The sequence below is a fragment of the Thunnus albacares genome, chromosome 14 (genome assembly GCF_914725855.1).
Source record: "Thunnus albacares chromosome 14, fThuAlb1.1, whole genome shotgun sequence".
NCBI classification, from domain to species: domain Eukaryota; kingdom Metazoa; phylum Chordata; class Actinopteri; order Scombriformes; family Scombridae; genus Thunnus; species Thunnus albacares.
Window position 1 is genome coordinate 14,229,042 of NC_058119.1, and position 14,796 is coordinate 14,243,837.

The 14,796-nt window shown below is 42.2% G+C and overlaps 1 protein-coding gene and 2 non-coding genes across 3 annotated transcripts; all 3 read right to left on the bottom strand.

The window, feature by feature from the left end:
* Positions 1-727: 727 nt before the first annotated feature.
* Positions 728-14,149, bottom strand: pprc1 (PPARG related coactivator 1). Its single transcript, XM_044373584.1, has 14 exons — positions 13,958-14,149; positions 11,161-11,256; positions 10,873-11,022; positions 10,548-10,628; positions 8,326-10,453; positions 7,686-7,739; positions 6,528-6,588; positions 6,159-6,226; positions 5,152-5,869; positions 4,836-5,036; positions 4,640-4,715; positions 4,416-4,537; positions 3,925-4,076; positions 728-1,208 (listed from the first exon to the last, which is right to left on the bottom strand). Exons 1-14 carry the CDS (start codon positions 14,039-14,041, stop codon positions 1,108-1,110), a joined length of 4,092 nt encoding a protein of 1,363 aa, XP_044229519.1. The 5' UTR covers positions 14,042-14,149; the 3' UTR covers positions 728-1,107.
* On the bottom strand, positions 2,180-2,319 carry LOC122997626. The gene has a single exon (XR_006407248.1). It is a non-coding gene; the product is annotated as a small nucleolar RNA SNORA50 (small nucleolar RNA).
* Positions 4,166-4,305, bottom strand: LOC122997625. The gene has a single exon (XR_006407247.1). It is a non-coding gene; the product is annotated as a small nucleolar RNA SNORA50 (small nucleolar RNA).
* Positions 14,150-14,796: the final 647 nt, after the last annotated feature.

Genomic DNA, 14,796 nt, shown 5'->3' on the forward strand with positions numbered 1-14,796 from the left:
CACCTAGCCCATATTTTTCCGTGCAAAACAAGCACAGAGATAATCTCACAGTTATCAAAGAGAATAATCGTTAATTGTTCGCACAATTGTTAAACTAATGACAGAAATTCTGATATCATTAACTCGCTCGCACCACAGTTGAACATCTCTAGTGCTTTCGAATATCTTGAGATTCCAGTCCATATTAGGAATGCCGTCGAGCTCCAGCACCACATTCAAACAGGGGGAGGTGCTGCTCATCGTGTGTACACTGTCAGCAAAACACACATGCTTTGTTTGGAGTCAGCAGCACACATCCACTAACACGTTGGTGTAATTACTTGGAGGAACTAAAAGTAACTAATTAAACATTAATAGAGTATACATTAATGAAAAACCAGTGCATGCTGTGTTGACAAGAGTCCCTTTCTATTTTATGATATTTTGACTTGTCATAGTAAAGCACAGGTGTTACCAATAACATTAACAATGGCTCTTTTCTATTGTAGTGTCCCCTGTCAACCAGCATACACAATACCAATGCCCTGAAACCAAATTTGCAAAGAGGAACTGAGTATCATTATTTACATTATTTACACATATGCCTTTCCTATTGCGACATGTCAAAATGTCTTCTCTGTAAGAAAGAACTATTGACATAATTTCCCTATATGTTGAAGAAGATGGAACTAAAGAGTAAGAAAACCCATTGCAGACAGGTGAGTTGCAATCAAAAACAGACAAGACATTTCAGGTTCTCCTTTTTATTTATGTTTGTAGTACATTCATATGTATTACATCCTCTCCCAATATTTAGGGAGTTCCACTTATTTTTCCCCCCTTTTAAAAATGATTCTCTCTCTCTCTCCATACAATTCAAATTTGATTTTACATTTAAATAAACCTTTAAAAAATTATCTTATTTCACTTATTCCATTTTTTTAAACTTCTTTTACTACTTTCATTACAAATCTTCACTTCAATAGAAGGTGTTAGCTTGCAGAAACAAAATAAAAAAAAAAAAAAAAACTAATTCAATAACTAAATGTAAAGACAAGTGTTGCAGGTCGAGGAGCCAGCCTTCGGCTCTGAGGTAAGTGTCAGCTGCTTCCTGCGGCAGGCCTCCTGTTACCTCTTCAGATTCTGCTGGGCCTGCTTCAGTAAAGTGTCGAAGTCTAGTGCATTAAACTTGGCTTTTGCAGGCATCGGTTCGTACTCTCTACTGCAATCTGAAATGAGGAAAAGGACAAAGTTAACATCATATTAAAATAATCGGAGAGCACATTTGAACACACTGCATTTGGTTTGAACCACTTCAATATTTGTGTCTCTAGAAGGGCCGTAGCCATGGAGTCAATATTGGCGGGGACCAAATCTGCCGGGGGGGGCCTGGGGGTCCCCCTTAAGAAAAAATTCAAAATATGAAAACTCATTTCCTGACATTCTAAAATATTTAAAAATTACATTGCTGTTTTTTCTTGTTTCATTGTATGTAATCGCAGAGATCAGGGATTAATAAAGTGCAACCATACCCATATAAACAGACATCTATGTGTTGTTAAATGAAGACAAGTCAAAATATTGAGGCCAAGGTTTAGCAAATTGTTGTTTTTATTGACATATTTATAAGTTAACTTGGCTAGGCAGCAGCGTTTGCTCTGCTCTCCTTATTTTCTCCTCTCCAGGTCACACCCCCCGAAAGGGCGTCACTCATAGGCAGAGTGACCAGAGAGGGGAGGGGGACGGGGAGACGTGGTATCATTCGCTACAGAGTCATATTTTAATAATAGTGCTGCACTCTGTTAGTGTTATGGGTCTCTCGTTTGTCACTACAGGGTAAACAGGCTACCTTGGCTAAACTGGCCATGGCATACATCCATGAGCACGCTACAGCTAACGGGTGCGCTGCCAAAACGTTCCGGGTGGAACTTGAGCTCTAGAATTATTATTCCGCATGTCGCAGTAAGTGTATTATTAAACTAGTTTGAAAATAATTGTTTGGGTCCGAGAGCATACTGAACCGAGGAAAGTCACATACTAAACGGTTTGGAAAAAAATACATATACCATTACACCCCTACTTTTGACGCAAGCTTAAACCCATAGTTGTCCCTGTGATAGATAATCAAAGCATCAGCCTGTATTCATTTTCAGTTTGCTAGAGGTCTAGCTAAGGTCAAAACAGGCCTTTTGTTGTGTTTAGCTGTGACTTGCTTTTAAAAGAGCAACCTGGGAGTGTTGCCAGGAGGCCCCAGTTATGAACAAGCCTGGTTTTACTTTAGCACTGTAGCTTGGCCTAAGAGGTCACGGACAAGACCAAGAAGGTTCAAAGACAGTGCAATATGTTCATATTAGCCTTTTGTGTTGCAAACTATTAAGCACAACAGAAACAGGGGACCCCTTTAAGGAGGGGCTGTAATAGAACCAAGTATAATCTTTAAACCATTTCTCCTGAAAGCAGAGTGTCCTATTTGATAGGGTTTGACTAGGTATGACATTCACAGTTGGCAGATCTGGATGAGGTCCAAGCTCCTCCTCTACCTCTCCCGCACCTTCATCTTGGCCTGTCTGTCTGTCTGTCTGTCTGCTCTGTCATTGTCTCAAACTCTCTCCCTGATTGATTGTATTATTTGAAATAGACATGAGAAGCTATACTTAGAGGGATACCTCATGCTAAATTAACATTAGGATTAGACTGTTGTGATGTAACTCGGTCTTCACCATTAATATTTGATCTTTTTCTCACTCACCTCCGTGTCACCTGCTCTCCCTGCCCTGTCAGCATCCGCATGCTCTCTCTCTCTCTCTCTCTCTCTCCCTCCCTCTCTTTACTCTCAATGCACCAGAGTGAAGGCGAAAGAAATGTTATCAGTAAACTAATGACTAGAGAGAATGTTGATACACATATGGAGGCCAACAGGAGTCTGTACATTAGGATTAGACTGTTGTGATGTCATTATTCGGTCTTAACCATCAATATCTTCTCTTTTTCTCATTCACCTCCATGTCACCTGCTCTCCCTGCCGTGTCAGCATCCTCATGCTCTCTCTCCCTCTCTCTCTCTCTCTTTATGCACTGCCCCACTCTGAATGCACCAGAGTGAACACGAAAGAAATATTATCAATAAACAAGTGGTGTTTCTTGCCGTCATGTTCAGGAATGGATCATTAACCATTGCTGATCTGAATGGCGATGATTATTATATCAAGAAATGTTGACTCATCTCTTGTACTGCTGTGTACCTCTATCATCTGACTCGTATTCATTTTTTCCACTGCTCTCAGCTTACTTTCCATCTTTTCTGAGGCTGCCCAAAAAACTGAAATTGATTGACACTTTACTCAGACCTCACATGGGCTTTCTGAAATATATAATGTAATAAAGATATTAATGTTAGTTGAATAGGCCTGTGTTAGTTGATTGATTATATTTGCTTATGATTATTTCAGACGGTGGTGCATGGTTACCCGTCGTAGCATAGCAATTTGTTTATTTATATTTTTATATCAATATATTGCGGGGACATTTTGAGCATATTTGACTATTGGGAGGGGGGGGTTGTATACATTATAATTATGGCCCTGGTCTCTAAAAATTAAAAAGCTACGAAAGAAAGTTTAAACCAGAGTGGAATTAAGTTTGTCTTTTTAAATCTTAATATTTTGACAAAATGTGCATTTGTTTTCTTTTAAAAACAAATGCAAAGGCACTTTAAAGGCACTGCACTGTGATCATCCCAGGTTACCGTGTGATTTGCCAAGTTTTGGAGTTATTGGCTATGGTTCAATGTAGAGTACAGTACAATGGTGCTCAGTGGCATTTAGTTTGTGGTGAGCACATTGTATCAGACTGAACTGCAGCCAAAACCTCCAAACTTGTGTAAAAACACTGTGTGTAAGAGCTAAAGGACCATCTATCATGCCCGTTGAAATAAAACCATGCCTACCCAGGTCAGCATAGCTGGTCTGGCAGAACTGTCTCCTTCCACCGAAACAGAGATCAAATGGCAGCTCGTCAGGTTTGCGTAGCTTGCTTCCATTCTCAATGGCCGTGAAAGCATCCTTGGTGTTGTAATAAGTCACAAACCCATAGTTGTCCCTGTGACAGATAATCAAAGCATCAGCCTATATTCATTTTCAGTTTGCTAGAGGTCTAATTAAGGTCAAAACAGGCCTTTTGTTGTGTTTAGCTGTGACTTGCTTTTAAAAGAGCAACCTGGGAGTGTTGCCAGGAGGCCCCAGTTATGAACAAGCCTGGTTTTACTTTAGCACTGTAGCTTGGCCTAAGAGGTCACAGACAAGACCAAGAAGGTTCAAAGACAGTGCAATATGTTCATATTAGCCTTATTAAATTCAATCAGTACAGTAAGCCCTTATTACAACAGTAAATAACACTGGAAATCTTTGCATGTGTAATACTAGCTGTATATGTACTTACCCATGATCTCTAAAGTGCAGAGTGCAGTCCTCAATCTCGCCAAATAAAGAGAAGCGGTCTTTGAGTTCCCTTTGGGTCATTGTGCCCCGAATTCGACCAATGTAAACAACCCGCCGTTCCTCCTGAGAAAGGAAAGTTGTTAATCATATGATCCAGAGTGAAAACACTAATTTTTTGCACACAGGCGTCTTGGCAAAATAGTTCACACACTAAAAATAACTCACAATGGCTTTCTCCTTGCGTCTCTTCACCTCTTCAGCATTTTGTGGCCTTTGACCATAGCTGGGCCGGTATGACGGACTGTGAAAGATGAGATGAAGCATTTAGCAGTTAGTTTGCACAAGTGAAAAAGTTATACAATCCATGCAATGACTACCAATCAGATGAGCATGATGCATAGTTAATACACAGTAAATGTACCTGTACAATCCTCTGCTTCTACTCCACTGAGCTCGACTGTGAGGGGATTGAGACCGCGATCTGGAGCGACTCCATGAGCCAGAACGAGAAGAGGAATATGAGTACCTTCTCCTCCTGGGAGGGGAGCGGGACACCGAGGGAGAGGACCGAGAAGAAGAACGGGAAGAGGAGCTGGAACTCTCGGAGTGACGGGGACGATACCTAAAAAAGGGAAAAAGGGAAGGATTGCAAGTGAGGATCAAGGGAAATCATAAACACTATAAAATGGGAATTAAGATATTGCACAAACTTTAGATGTTTTGACAGAGGCCCTAACCTTTTCTTAGATGGAGAGCGGGAACTAGACCGAGATCTAGAGGAATGGGAGTCCGATTCTGAACCGCTGGACACAGGGCTGGGAGAACGACGGGATCTTCTTTTTCTAGACCGGCCTCCAGTCCTCTCATTGGGGCTGGGTGTGCGAGAAGCGGCGTGCCGACGGTAGGACCTGCCGAAAGGCCCGTGCCTCAGGTCGCCTTCTTTAACAGTGGTATCGTTCTCTTGCCGAGCAGGAGAAGCGTCAGGTGTCTCCAGAACAGAGCTGCTCTCCATCCTATCAGTCCTGTGATCCAGGGGCTCTGTCAGTGGAAATTCTTGTGCTTTGGTTGTGAGCGCACGGTTTATGGTAGACTGGAAAGAGGATTCTGGGGCAGCTGGGGATGTCTTTGTAGTGGTTGCAGTGGGTTGCTTAATTGGTTTAATAGTGATGAAAGATTGCTGTTTGACATTCCAGCGCTTGCCTGGCTCTCCGCTGGAAGCACCTTTGTTGGGGAGGCAGTAGTCGTGGTCCATGCACGCTAGCTCGGGGGCTACAGTGGCGACAGCAGGAGTGGGTTTGCTGCGGGACCTGACTGAGGGCAGGGGTCGGGCTTCTATCTGAATAACCTTGGAGGGGCTCGGCTTTGAGGCCTCGGCAGCCTTGCTCTTTCCCAGCAGGGCCACAGGGGCCAGAGGTTTCCACATCTGGTGGGGAGGAGTGGCTGGAGGAGTCAGAGCTGAAGCAGAGGGGGAAAAAAAGAGCACCAGAATTATACCCAACTATGAAGACCAGTGGGCCATCTGTGTTGCAATGTAGCGTATCTGATCATGACGTACTATTTCAGATAATATCTAATGACTGTGCTGTTGGAAGCATGTGGGATACAAGAGCAGAATGAAAATTCTGATTTGTTGCTTTATAGAGATTGGAAAAAAAAAAAAAACTTTTCCCACATGTGTTTTGTTATTTTAATTATTCAATTTAATGAGCACACAATGAAACCAAAAATCAAGATGCTGAATTACCTGCAGTACTTGAGAGATCATTAGCTCTCACACGGTCCACTACCGTTTTCTCTGGAGCCGACTCAACACTGCAGAAGGGAGACAAGAGGCTGTTAGTATATCACAAGTAAACAGTGCAGCTCCCACTTCTGTTTGTCTTTGGATGAGAATGCAGCAAAGTCTAGACAAAAAGCACATTAAGCAAGGTTGTGTTGATTCAGACTCAGAAGGCCATTTACTGAGGCTGGACAACATCACGATTTGCGGTAGGTCTTGGCAAAAGGTGGAGTCACACACACAGCACACAGGTTTCATTTTCCCAGGAATTTGCAGAGAAACCGTCACTCCATCACTCACACAGAGCAGCGTGAGGGCTGTAGGGTAACTCACCTAGAGTTTCCTACAGCTGCTGCTCTACCAGAGACCTCCGGCACACATTGTTCCTCTTTGGCTGAAGAGAGAAGGAATAAGTGCATTAGCACAAGGAGCGACAGAATAGTAACAACATCAAAAAACCGAGAAATTTAAGAGATGTGTGGATAAAAATGTAAATGCAATGAATAATGCGTTAATGTCAGGTAATATAAATGCACAGTGTTTTTTTTCTCCATAGTTTGGTCATTTGGTCAGCAGCTCTGACCACAGTACACACTATACTGGTTCAATAACAAGCCTGCTAACATGAGTAACGGTACATGCACAGACTAGCCACTTGTTAGGGTTGGGGGCTTGTACATCCGCCCAAACAAAGACAGCAGGGTGAGAGTTAAATGGATTTGCGGACAGGGCAGAATTCCAGCAGCTGAGCAGACAAGAGCACAAAGCAGCTTCTCTGCCCTCCGCAGCACCCATCTCTTAAAAAGGGAATGTTTCAGTAGAAAAAAAAAAAGATCCTGCCTTTTTGAACAGTCAGAAGTATCCCACAATTCTTAAAAACACTTCTCTAGAAGGATCAGATAAGTTTCAAGTTCATTTGAACAGCCAGATAAGATCTTTCCTCTGTAGGTCTCTTTTGTGGACTATGAACTCTGAGATGGCGCTCGTACATGTCTCTGTTGATCAAAAATATAAGGGAATGGTCCTGTGTCTTCACGGATGACCTACTGCTAAGCATTTGCACAAAATAAGTGCAGATGTTATAATCAATTGAGCTCTTTGAGTGGGCATTTGCTATTGTTTGAAGCCTTTCAGTCAAGATTCCTCCACTCACTACTACTACTACTAACCAAAAATAGTGTTGCAATACTATACCCTACTTCCCGCCATTACGACACTTGGAAAACTGATACTGCTGACTACATTTAGCCTGGTAGTAAACTATGTGGCCCACTAAGCTACTGGCCAATACAGGCACCCTAATGCAAGAAATTAATTATGGGCATCATGGTTCGATGAAAACAAACAAACCAGGGCTTGTGTAAGCTTGTCAAACATGAAATGGACAGCATTCCCCCACAGACTGGCAAACAAGAATGAGCAAAAATACACAGTGATACAGTAAAAAAAAAAAAAAATCAGCAAGTGATTTTCATCTCTCATATTGCTTACCTTGGGTTTCCTCAAACTGCTCCAGCAGGCTGGTCAGATCAGCAGCTTCAATACCTATAAAAATATCATAAATATCATCAGTTGTATTCGAAAAACAGGACAATATTGTACTTATTCAACCATCATTTACACAGAGGTTGGCTGTGGATGCAAGCTCTTTTACAACAATGTTGTTTACAGTTACAGTGAAGCAGAAGAACAGGGCAATGAACAAAACAGAACAGACAATAAAAACAGGACGCGGGCTCAATTAAAGTGTCGACAGATAGGTGTAGGAGATGGGGCGCAAGGGTTTCGATTTTTACAGTGACACTGCATATTATTTTACTGCACTAACAGCTGACGCAGCTTTTCCTAAATCATTCCTGATATGGGATGCCTGCACATCAGCCAATCACTGGATCAGATTAGGTTTGAACTGGAGTTCCAGAGGAGGAGTGAAAAGGCAATTTTCCAGCAAGGGCTTTGTAGATAAATACCAGTTTGTTAGTATGTCTCTTAACTGTTTAATGTGTATTTGTTTACAAAAAAAAAACTTGTCTTTAATTTAAAAAAAAAAAAAAAAGGGTTCAAATAGAAATGAGATAGACATTAACTGTCTGCCTTTTTAATAATGTTATAGAATCAACTTTAAGCTCACCTATTTCACTGGTGAAGGACTCGATCAGTTCCTGTGTGGGGCTCTTTGCCTTTGGAGGTACCGCTGCTGTAGTGGGTTTCTTTTTTGCTTCAAGCACAATAGATTCCGCTTTTTCGCTCTGGAAGTACATGGGATGTGTAGCCAGAGTAGAACAGGGCTGGGTATCGGTGGTTATGGGTTTGGAGGATGTGCTGGGCCTATTTAATGCGGTACGAGCAGTGACCTCTGCCGCTTTCTGAGAAACAGTGGTCTGGGGGGAAGTGGGAGCAGGCACAGTAGCAGTGATTGCCTCTGTAGTGGTTTTAGAACAGGTTTTACTGAGCTCTACAGACTTAGGAGATACAGGCTGAGATTGATGCCTTTCGATGACTTCACTCTTATCTCCTGAAAGCGTAGGAGGACACCTCCCGCCTGCTGATGGCATGAGCTGAGTGGATGGTTTTAAAGAAGATTGAGATCCAGAACTCTGAGGCACACATGGTACTGCAGGCTGAGCTGCAGTGGGTTGATGTGCGGTTACATTTTTCACTGAACTAGGCACTCCTCCTGGGGGATTCTGGGATAGAGTAGGTTTAGGGGTCAAAACTGTTTGGGGTTCTGGTGATTGCTGAGGTTTGCGAACAGCAGCAGTAGCAGCGGGAACCTTGCTGGACGAGGCCACCATGTAGGATGGTGGCACCAACAGCGCCTCGGGGGTGGGTGGTGCACACGGTCCCCTTGGCTGCCAGGCAGGTCTGATCTCCTCCAATTCCACCTTCGCTGCCTGGGGGTTGGGGCGTCGAGGATCTTTAGGGCTGGGGTCAGGCAGGCAGGGAATAGGGGGGAGCTCTTTGGGGAGCTCTGGAAGGCTGGGCCACTTGGTGCTGTTGTCGTCCTGTTTTTCCACTGGAGCAGGTTTTTTCTGCTGTCTGAGCCGCCGGTACTCCGCTAGGCTGAGGGACTTGGGCTTTGGCTCTGGGACTGCAGGAGCCATAGGAGGGAGGGCCTCGCTAACAGCTGGTGTCACTTGGGATGTTACTGTGCTTGGAGCAGCTGCAGGGCAGTCTGGAGACACTGGCGCTGCCTGGGTGGCAGGCAGGACAGCAGAGGGAGCTGCTGATGAATCTTCCGGCTTGTCAGTAGCTGTTGCCGTCTGTTCAGCCATTTCATCGGGCTGCGGGGAAATCGCTGCTGTGGGTGGACAGCTAGGTTGGCTCCTCTCAGGGCTAGCACTTAACAGAATTGTGTCCTGTCTAGGTGACACAGATGTGGCAACTTTCACACTCATTTCAGGTGACAACATTGTTGTGGTGACCTCAGGTTGTGTTTCAGTTTGGCATGAATTTAATTTCTTAGGTTTTGAAGAGGAAGAAGCTGGAGCTGAGGCAATGGGAACCTTTGGGACTTTCTTCTCTTTTTTGTTTAACCTTTTTTCAGGCTTTTTGGACAATTCTTCTGCTGTCTTTCTTATTGAGCCACTCCTAAGGACCCTTCCTTCCACAGGTTCGGGTTGGCACTCTTTCTTGCATTTCTTTTTCTTTTTTCTCCGGGAGGGGCTTTTCGCTTTAATCTCTTCCTTCTCTTTCTTTACGATCATCTCATCTTTCACATCTGAAGATGATTCTGATGTTGCTGGGGATGCAATTTTCACTGGAACCTCGCTGACCGTTTCATCTTTGTCGTCGTCCTCATCATCATCGACGACTATATGCTCAGAACTGTCTGAGGCCACTTCTTCTGCATCCTCTGAAACTTTCTGCTCATTTTCTGAAGACTGCTCTTTAAGTGGCAGAGTGACAGGGAGGTCCATGTCTGGGATGGCCAGGATGGGCTCTCCATTTTCCCCCTGGTCTACAACCTCGAGTAAGATGCCTCCTTCGGGCAGCATCTGTTCCCCCTCGTCGTTCTCCACACAAATGGCCATACAGTACGGGTGCATATGCCTGACCAAGTCCCCCAGGCTCACTGAAACACCATCCTCACACTCCTGCTCAAAGGTGACGGGAAGCGGGAGGGTCAGACCTTCCCAGCCAAGCAGGTCGTTGTCAGGAGACGAATCGTGGCTCACTGGGCTCAGAGTGAGAGAGCCATCTTCCTCCTCTTCCCCATCACTTCTCTGCAGAGAGTCTGACTGTATCCTGGGGAGGCTCTGGGTACAGACAGGGAGACAAATATACAGTCAAATTCTGAAAAATGTCTGCTGTAAAAGTTGATATATACTGCTTACATGCAGAGAAAGCTACCTTTCCAGTTGATAAAGGTCTTGCACTACATAGTGTATCTTTCTCTGGGGGGGAACGGGACAGACACAGCAATCTCCTGAGCTAGAAGGACAAAAACAAACAATTGCATAAGGACGCTAATGCTTATCCACTTCATGGGTACGTTTTACTTTTATAAACATTTAAAACACTTAAAAAGTATGTTTAGAAATCACATAGGTCAGCAGATTATCCTTCCATCCCCCTTTTAAAACCAACCTGACCAAAGCTCAAGGGCCAGACGGGGGATGAACAGAGCAGGAATCTGTGAGACACTCCGAGTTATGTACGACAGCTGGGCACTTACCGGAGAGTGTTCCCTGCCCTTCTGACCTGACAGTAGGTCTGAGTCAGGCAGTGTGTCAAACGGGGACAGGTTTTCATCATCCACATTGTCAAGAATTTCAGTCAGGGCGGTTAGCAGCGTGGCTTCACTCTCATCATCTATTCCTTTAGTCTAAATAAACACATGGACAGTAGGTCAAGGCATGCACAACAACAAGTATAAACAAACAACTGTACAACGCTCACATGTTGTAGATCTCTCTCAGGCTACTGTAAGACTAATGTTTAAATGATGTGATATTAGTCTTGCCTCTGTTGTTGGGGTGTCCTCAAATATAGAAAGGATGGAGGGGTCTAAGCAGCTTTGAAGGGCCTCCAGGGTTTCCCCAGAGCTCAACCCATCAGCCTACAGAGAGAGAGAAAAAAATTATTTTCTTGGCAAAAACAGGACTGATAGAAATGATAACATGATTAAGGCAAGATATAACTATGGTTACTGACTTTTAGTAAAACACATTGAAAGAAACAAGTGGAGAGACAAATTTATAACACAAGTACACTAAATCTAAGAAAATAACTAAAACCCCCTTCAAGTCAGTATTTTGAACATTTTAAACTGCTCATTCGGTGCAGCAAACTTTTTTTTTTTAAATCTTTATTTCACTTTATTTAAAAATGCTTACTGTGTTTTTTCTTGTACAAGTTTATAGACATGTGGGTCATTTTGGGTCTGGGACTTAGATTTACTCCTGAATTCAGTCAAAGATCTGTTCCAGGGAATAAACATTGTCATATCATATATGGACCAGTGGGCTTCATTTCTATTATAACTGGACTTGCCTTTGTTTTGTTTCTGCTGCCTTTGGTTAAGTACTTCTAAGAGCCTGTGTGTCCTCTTGGACACATTTGTTGCTTTAAGGTGCCCTAAGTCAACAAATATATGTAAACAAAACCAGTATTGTACATTGTAAATGAATTAAGGAGCAGAGTCAACTTCCTGTTTCAAACCAATCAAGGACTTAACAGAAAACTAAGTCTAGTCTGTGTAAAGTTGGATAATAAAATAGGTCAACCTAACTTTGTTTACTGGTTGGAGCTGACAATGAGTCTAAGCTAAAGTCTAGCATTTGAAAAGGAGAGACAGAAGAGGAAACCCCAGAGGGAAGAGGAGGGCACGTGCTTGTAGTTTCAGCTTGAAGAAGAGAAAAACAAGATGGCTGAGGCATTACAACAAGAAATATACAAGAACTAGGGCTGGGCGATATAGATAAAATCAAATATCATGATATTTTTGACCAAATACCTCAATATTGCAACAATATTGTAATGTAGTAATGCTGTAAAGCAGCAATGTTGATATAATGACTAAGTGGCTGAAGGCAAATAAAAACAGAACAGTCTACTGAGTTAAAAAAAAATCACTTCACTGTAATGCAGAGACTTAAAGACCAGGAAAAGACAACACTTATGCCATATCACAATATTACTATATCCAAAAACTGAGACTATATCTTGTCTCATATCATGATAGATATAATATTGATATATTGCAAAGCCCTAACATGAACATTGGAGCAAGTACCCATAAGGCATGCAGGACCAATACTTAAATAATCAAAATAAGTTTACATATAAATTCAGTACATGCTACAACTCAAAATATTTAAAAAGAAAACACTGACAAAGCTCTGAACAACAGTAGCAACTCTGAAATACTTAAATTAGAAATGCAACTTTGACAAATAAATATAAAATTGGACGAAGGATTGAAATGTGCAACATAACATGTGAGGTAGGCTCACTTCGTATACATCACCACCTCAGACTCGAAACATATACACTCACTTCAACATACAGAGCAAACAAACTGATAACATTATGCACTTTCAACTGTGAACGCAGTAGATTTTTACAATGACCCACGTGTCTCTGTCCACACATGCACACACACAGCGCGCAGACATATTTGATCCTCGCCCCATCCCGTCCAAAGGGAGGATACGCAGCCCACGTGTTGCACTACAACAACAACGACGAATACGGGCCTACTTCATCACTCCTCTGTGTGATATATTTAAAATACTGCAAACTAACTGGCAACATTTTAATATTTGTATTCTTGCATGAAATCTTAGAAAACTACAGACAGTTTATTCATAAATTAAATGGAAGCGTGTGTGTCTGCTGCGCATGTGTGAAGGAATCCAACATGTGATTGACCACGACCAAACCACATGTGGAGACACACACACACACACACACACTCACACACATTATGAATGAAAAACTGTTTTGCTGCAGCAGTGTCACAGATGATAATCGTACTCGCAGGTGTAGTTAACTACACTGATTGCAATCATGGGGTTATATGCAAAAAACAGCGTCATACTTTCTACATTTATGGCTTCATCCTTGTGTGCATCATCGCTGAAACGATGACACATTACTGCAGTGTGCTGGCGTGGAGCCTATAAACTACACCATGGCAATAAAAATACCATTGCACCTTCAATCATCATCATGCTACAAAACGATTTGCAAGGAAGTAGTTTACATCTACACTGAAATGATGACAAATCTAGATGTTTGTCACCACGTGTGAATGAATCAGGTAGTGAGTTACACACCAAGATGACTTTTGAACATAAACTCCACCGATGGCGCTTATAGATACACTCAGATTGTTAATTATACAACTGATGAACATGCCAGGTCAACTAGCAATAAGAAAACACAGCTGTCACTTCACTTATTTAAACGTGTTTTTAAATTAAAAGGTTGAAATCTGTGAGGCTGACTAGCCGGCCGAGCTACACTGACTCACCAGCTAGCATTGATGTACAGCTAAGATATGAGACGCACACATTCATAGTGAAGCGTCCCGTGTTGTTTAATATACACACGAGCAGATGTCTATCTTGCTGTAAACACCCCAAAACAAAACACTGCTTTTTAAAATAAGTTTTAGTGGTTGTACGGTTACATCCACGTGTCACTTTTCCATGCGCAGTGTATACGGAGCTCTGCGCTGCTCCTCAAACATGACACAAAACTACTAACAGCAGAGATTACATGCTAGGAAATAAAATGTAGGACATATTCGTTACCTCGTCTAGTGTATCCATGGGGAAGAAATCCATATTGCAGGCAGTTAAAGTCTCCTCGCCTGCTGCTCCCCACCGCACCGCCATCTTGCAAGTATACTCCCCTGGACCGACTCGTTTCAGGATGAAAAGCAATGAATCGCAAGCACGCCGGCAGGACACACGTGGTCCGACATTCCCGGCAAAATGACGCTAAATGACGGCGGGGGTCAAGGGTTACGTGTTCACGTTTTTGTAGTTCTATTAAATACACAAGTTGTGTCAGTATACTGCCGTGTAGTGGCTGGCTGTTTTGTTTTGTGCTGCTTAAAAAAAGAGGAGAAAAATCAGGCACAAAACATAACTTTTCCGTTTTTTGTCATCTATATCATCTTTTTTTTTAGCCATAGTAGTAATGGCAGATATGGAGCACAATAAAAAACACAAAACCATGGATCATTATGATGATGATGATGATTATTATTATTATTGTTATTATTAATTGCACACTGCATATACTGTTTACTCCTGGTCAATATTTTGTACATTTCATCTCATTCTCTTCCATTTAAAATTTAAACCTGTAGCAGCTCTACTCACTTAATATATTTTACATACTTTTTATTGTAAATCTTTCTTTTTTATATTATTTAGGATTACTTAATTTTATGTATATTTTTGCCTGTTATGCACCATAACACCAAGACAAATTTATTGTATGTGCAAACCTACGTGGCAATAAACCTGGTTCTGATTCTGATTCATACAAATCAAACAACAGAAACAATATGCAAATAATATTATGGATAACATGATACAAATAATCTGTAAATACATGCAGGTAGGTTTACATTATGTAATAA

Excerpts from the sequence above, each read along its gene's own strand:
- pprc1 (XM_044373584.1), bottom strand. The coding sequence starts at position 14,041 with ATGGCGGTGCGGTGGGGAGCAGCAGGCGAGGAGACTTTAACTGCCTGC. Across the intron at positions 6,589-7,685 it reads GCAGTTTGAGGAAACCCAAG|CCAAAGAGGAACAATGTGTG; the intron begins GTAAGCAATATG and ends TTCTCTCTTCAG. Across the intron at positions 4,538-4,639 it reads GACGCAAGGAGAAAGCCATT|GAGGAACGGCGGGTTGTTTA; the intron begins GTGAGTTATTTT and ends TTCCTTTCTCAG.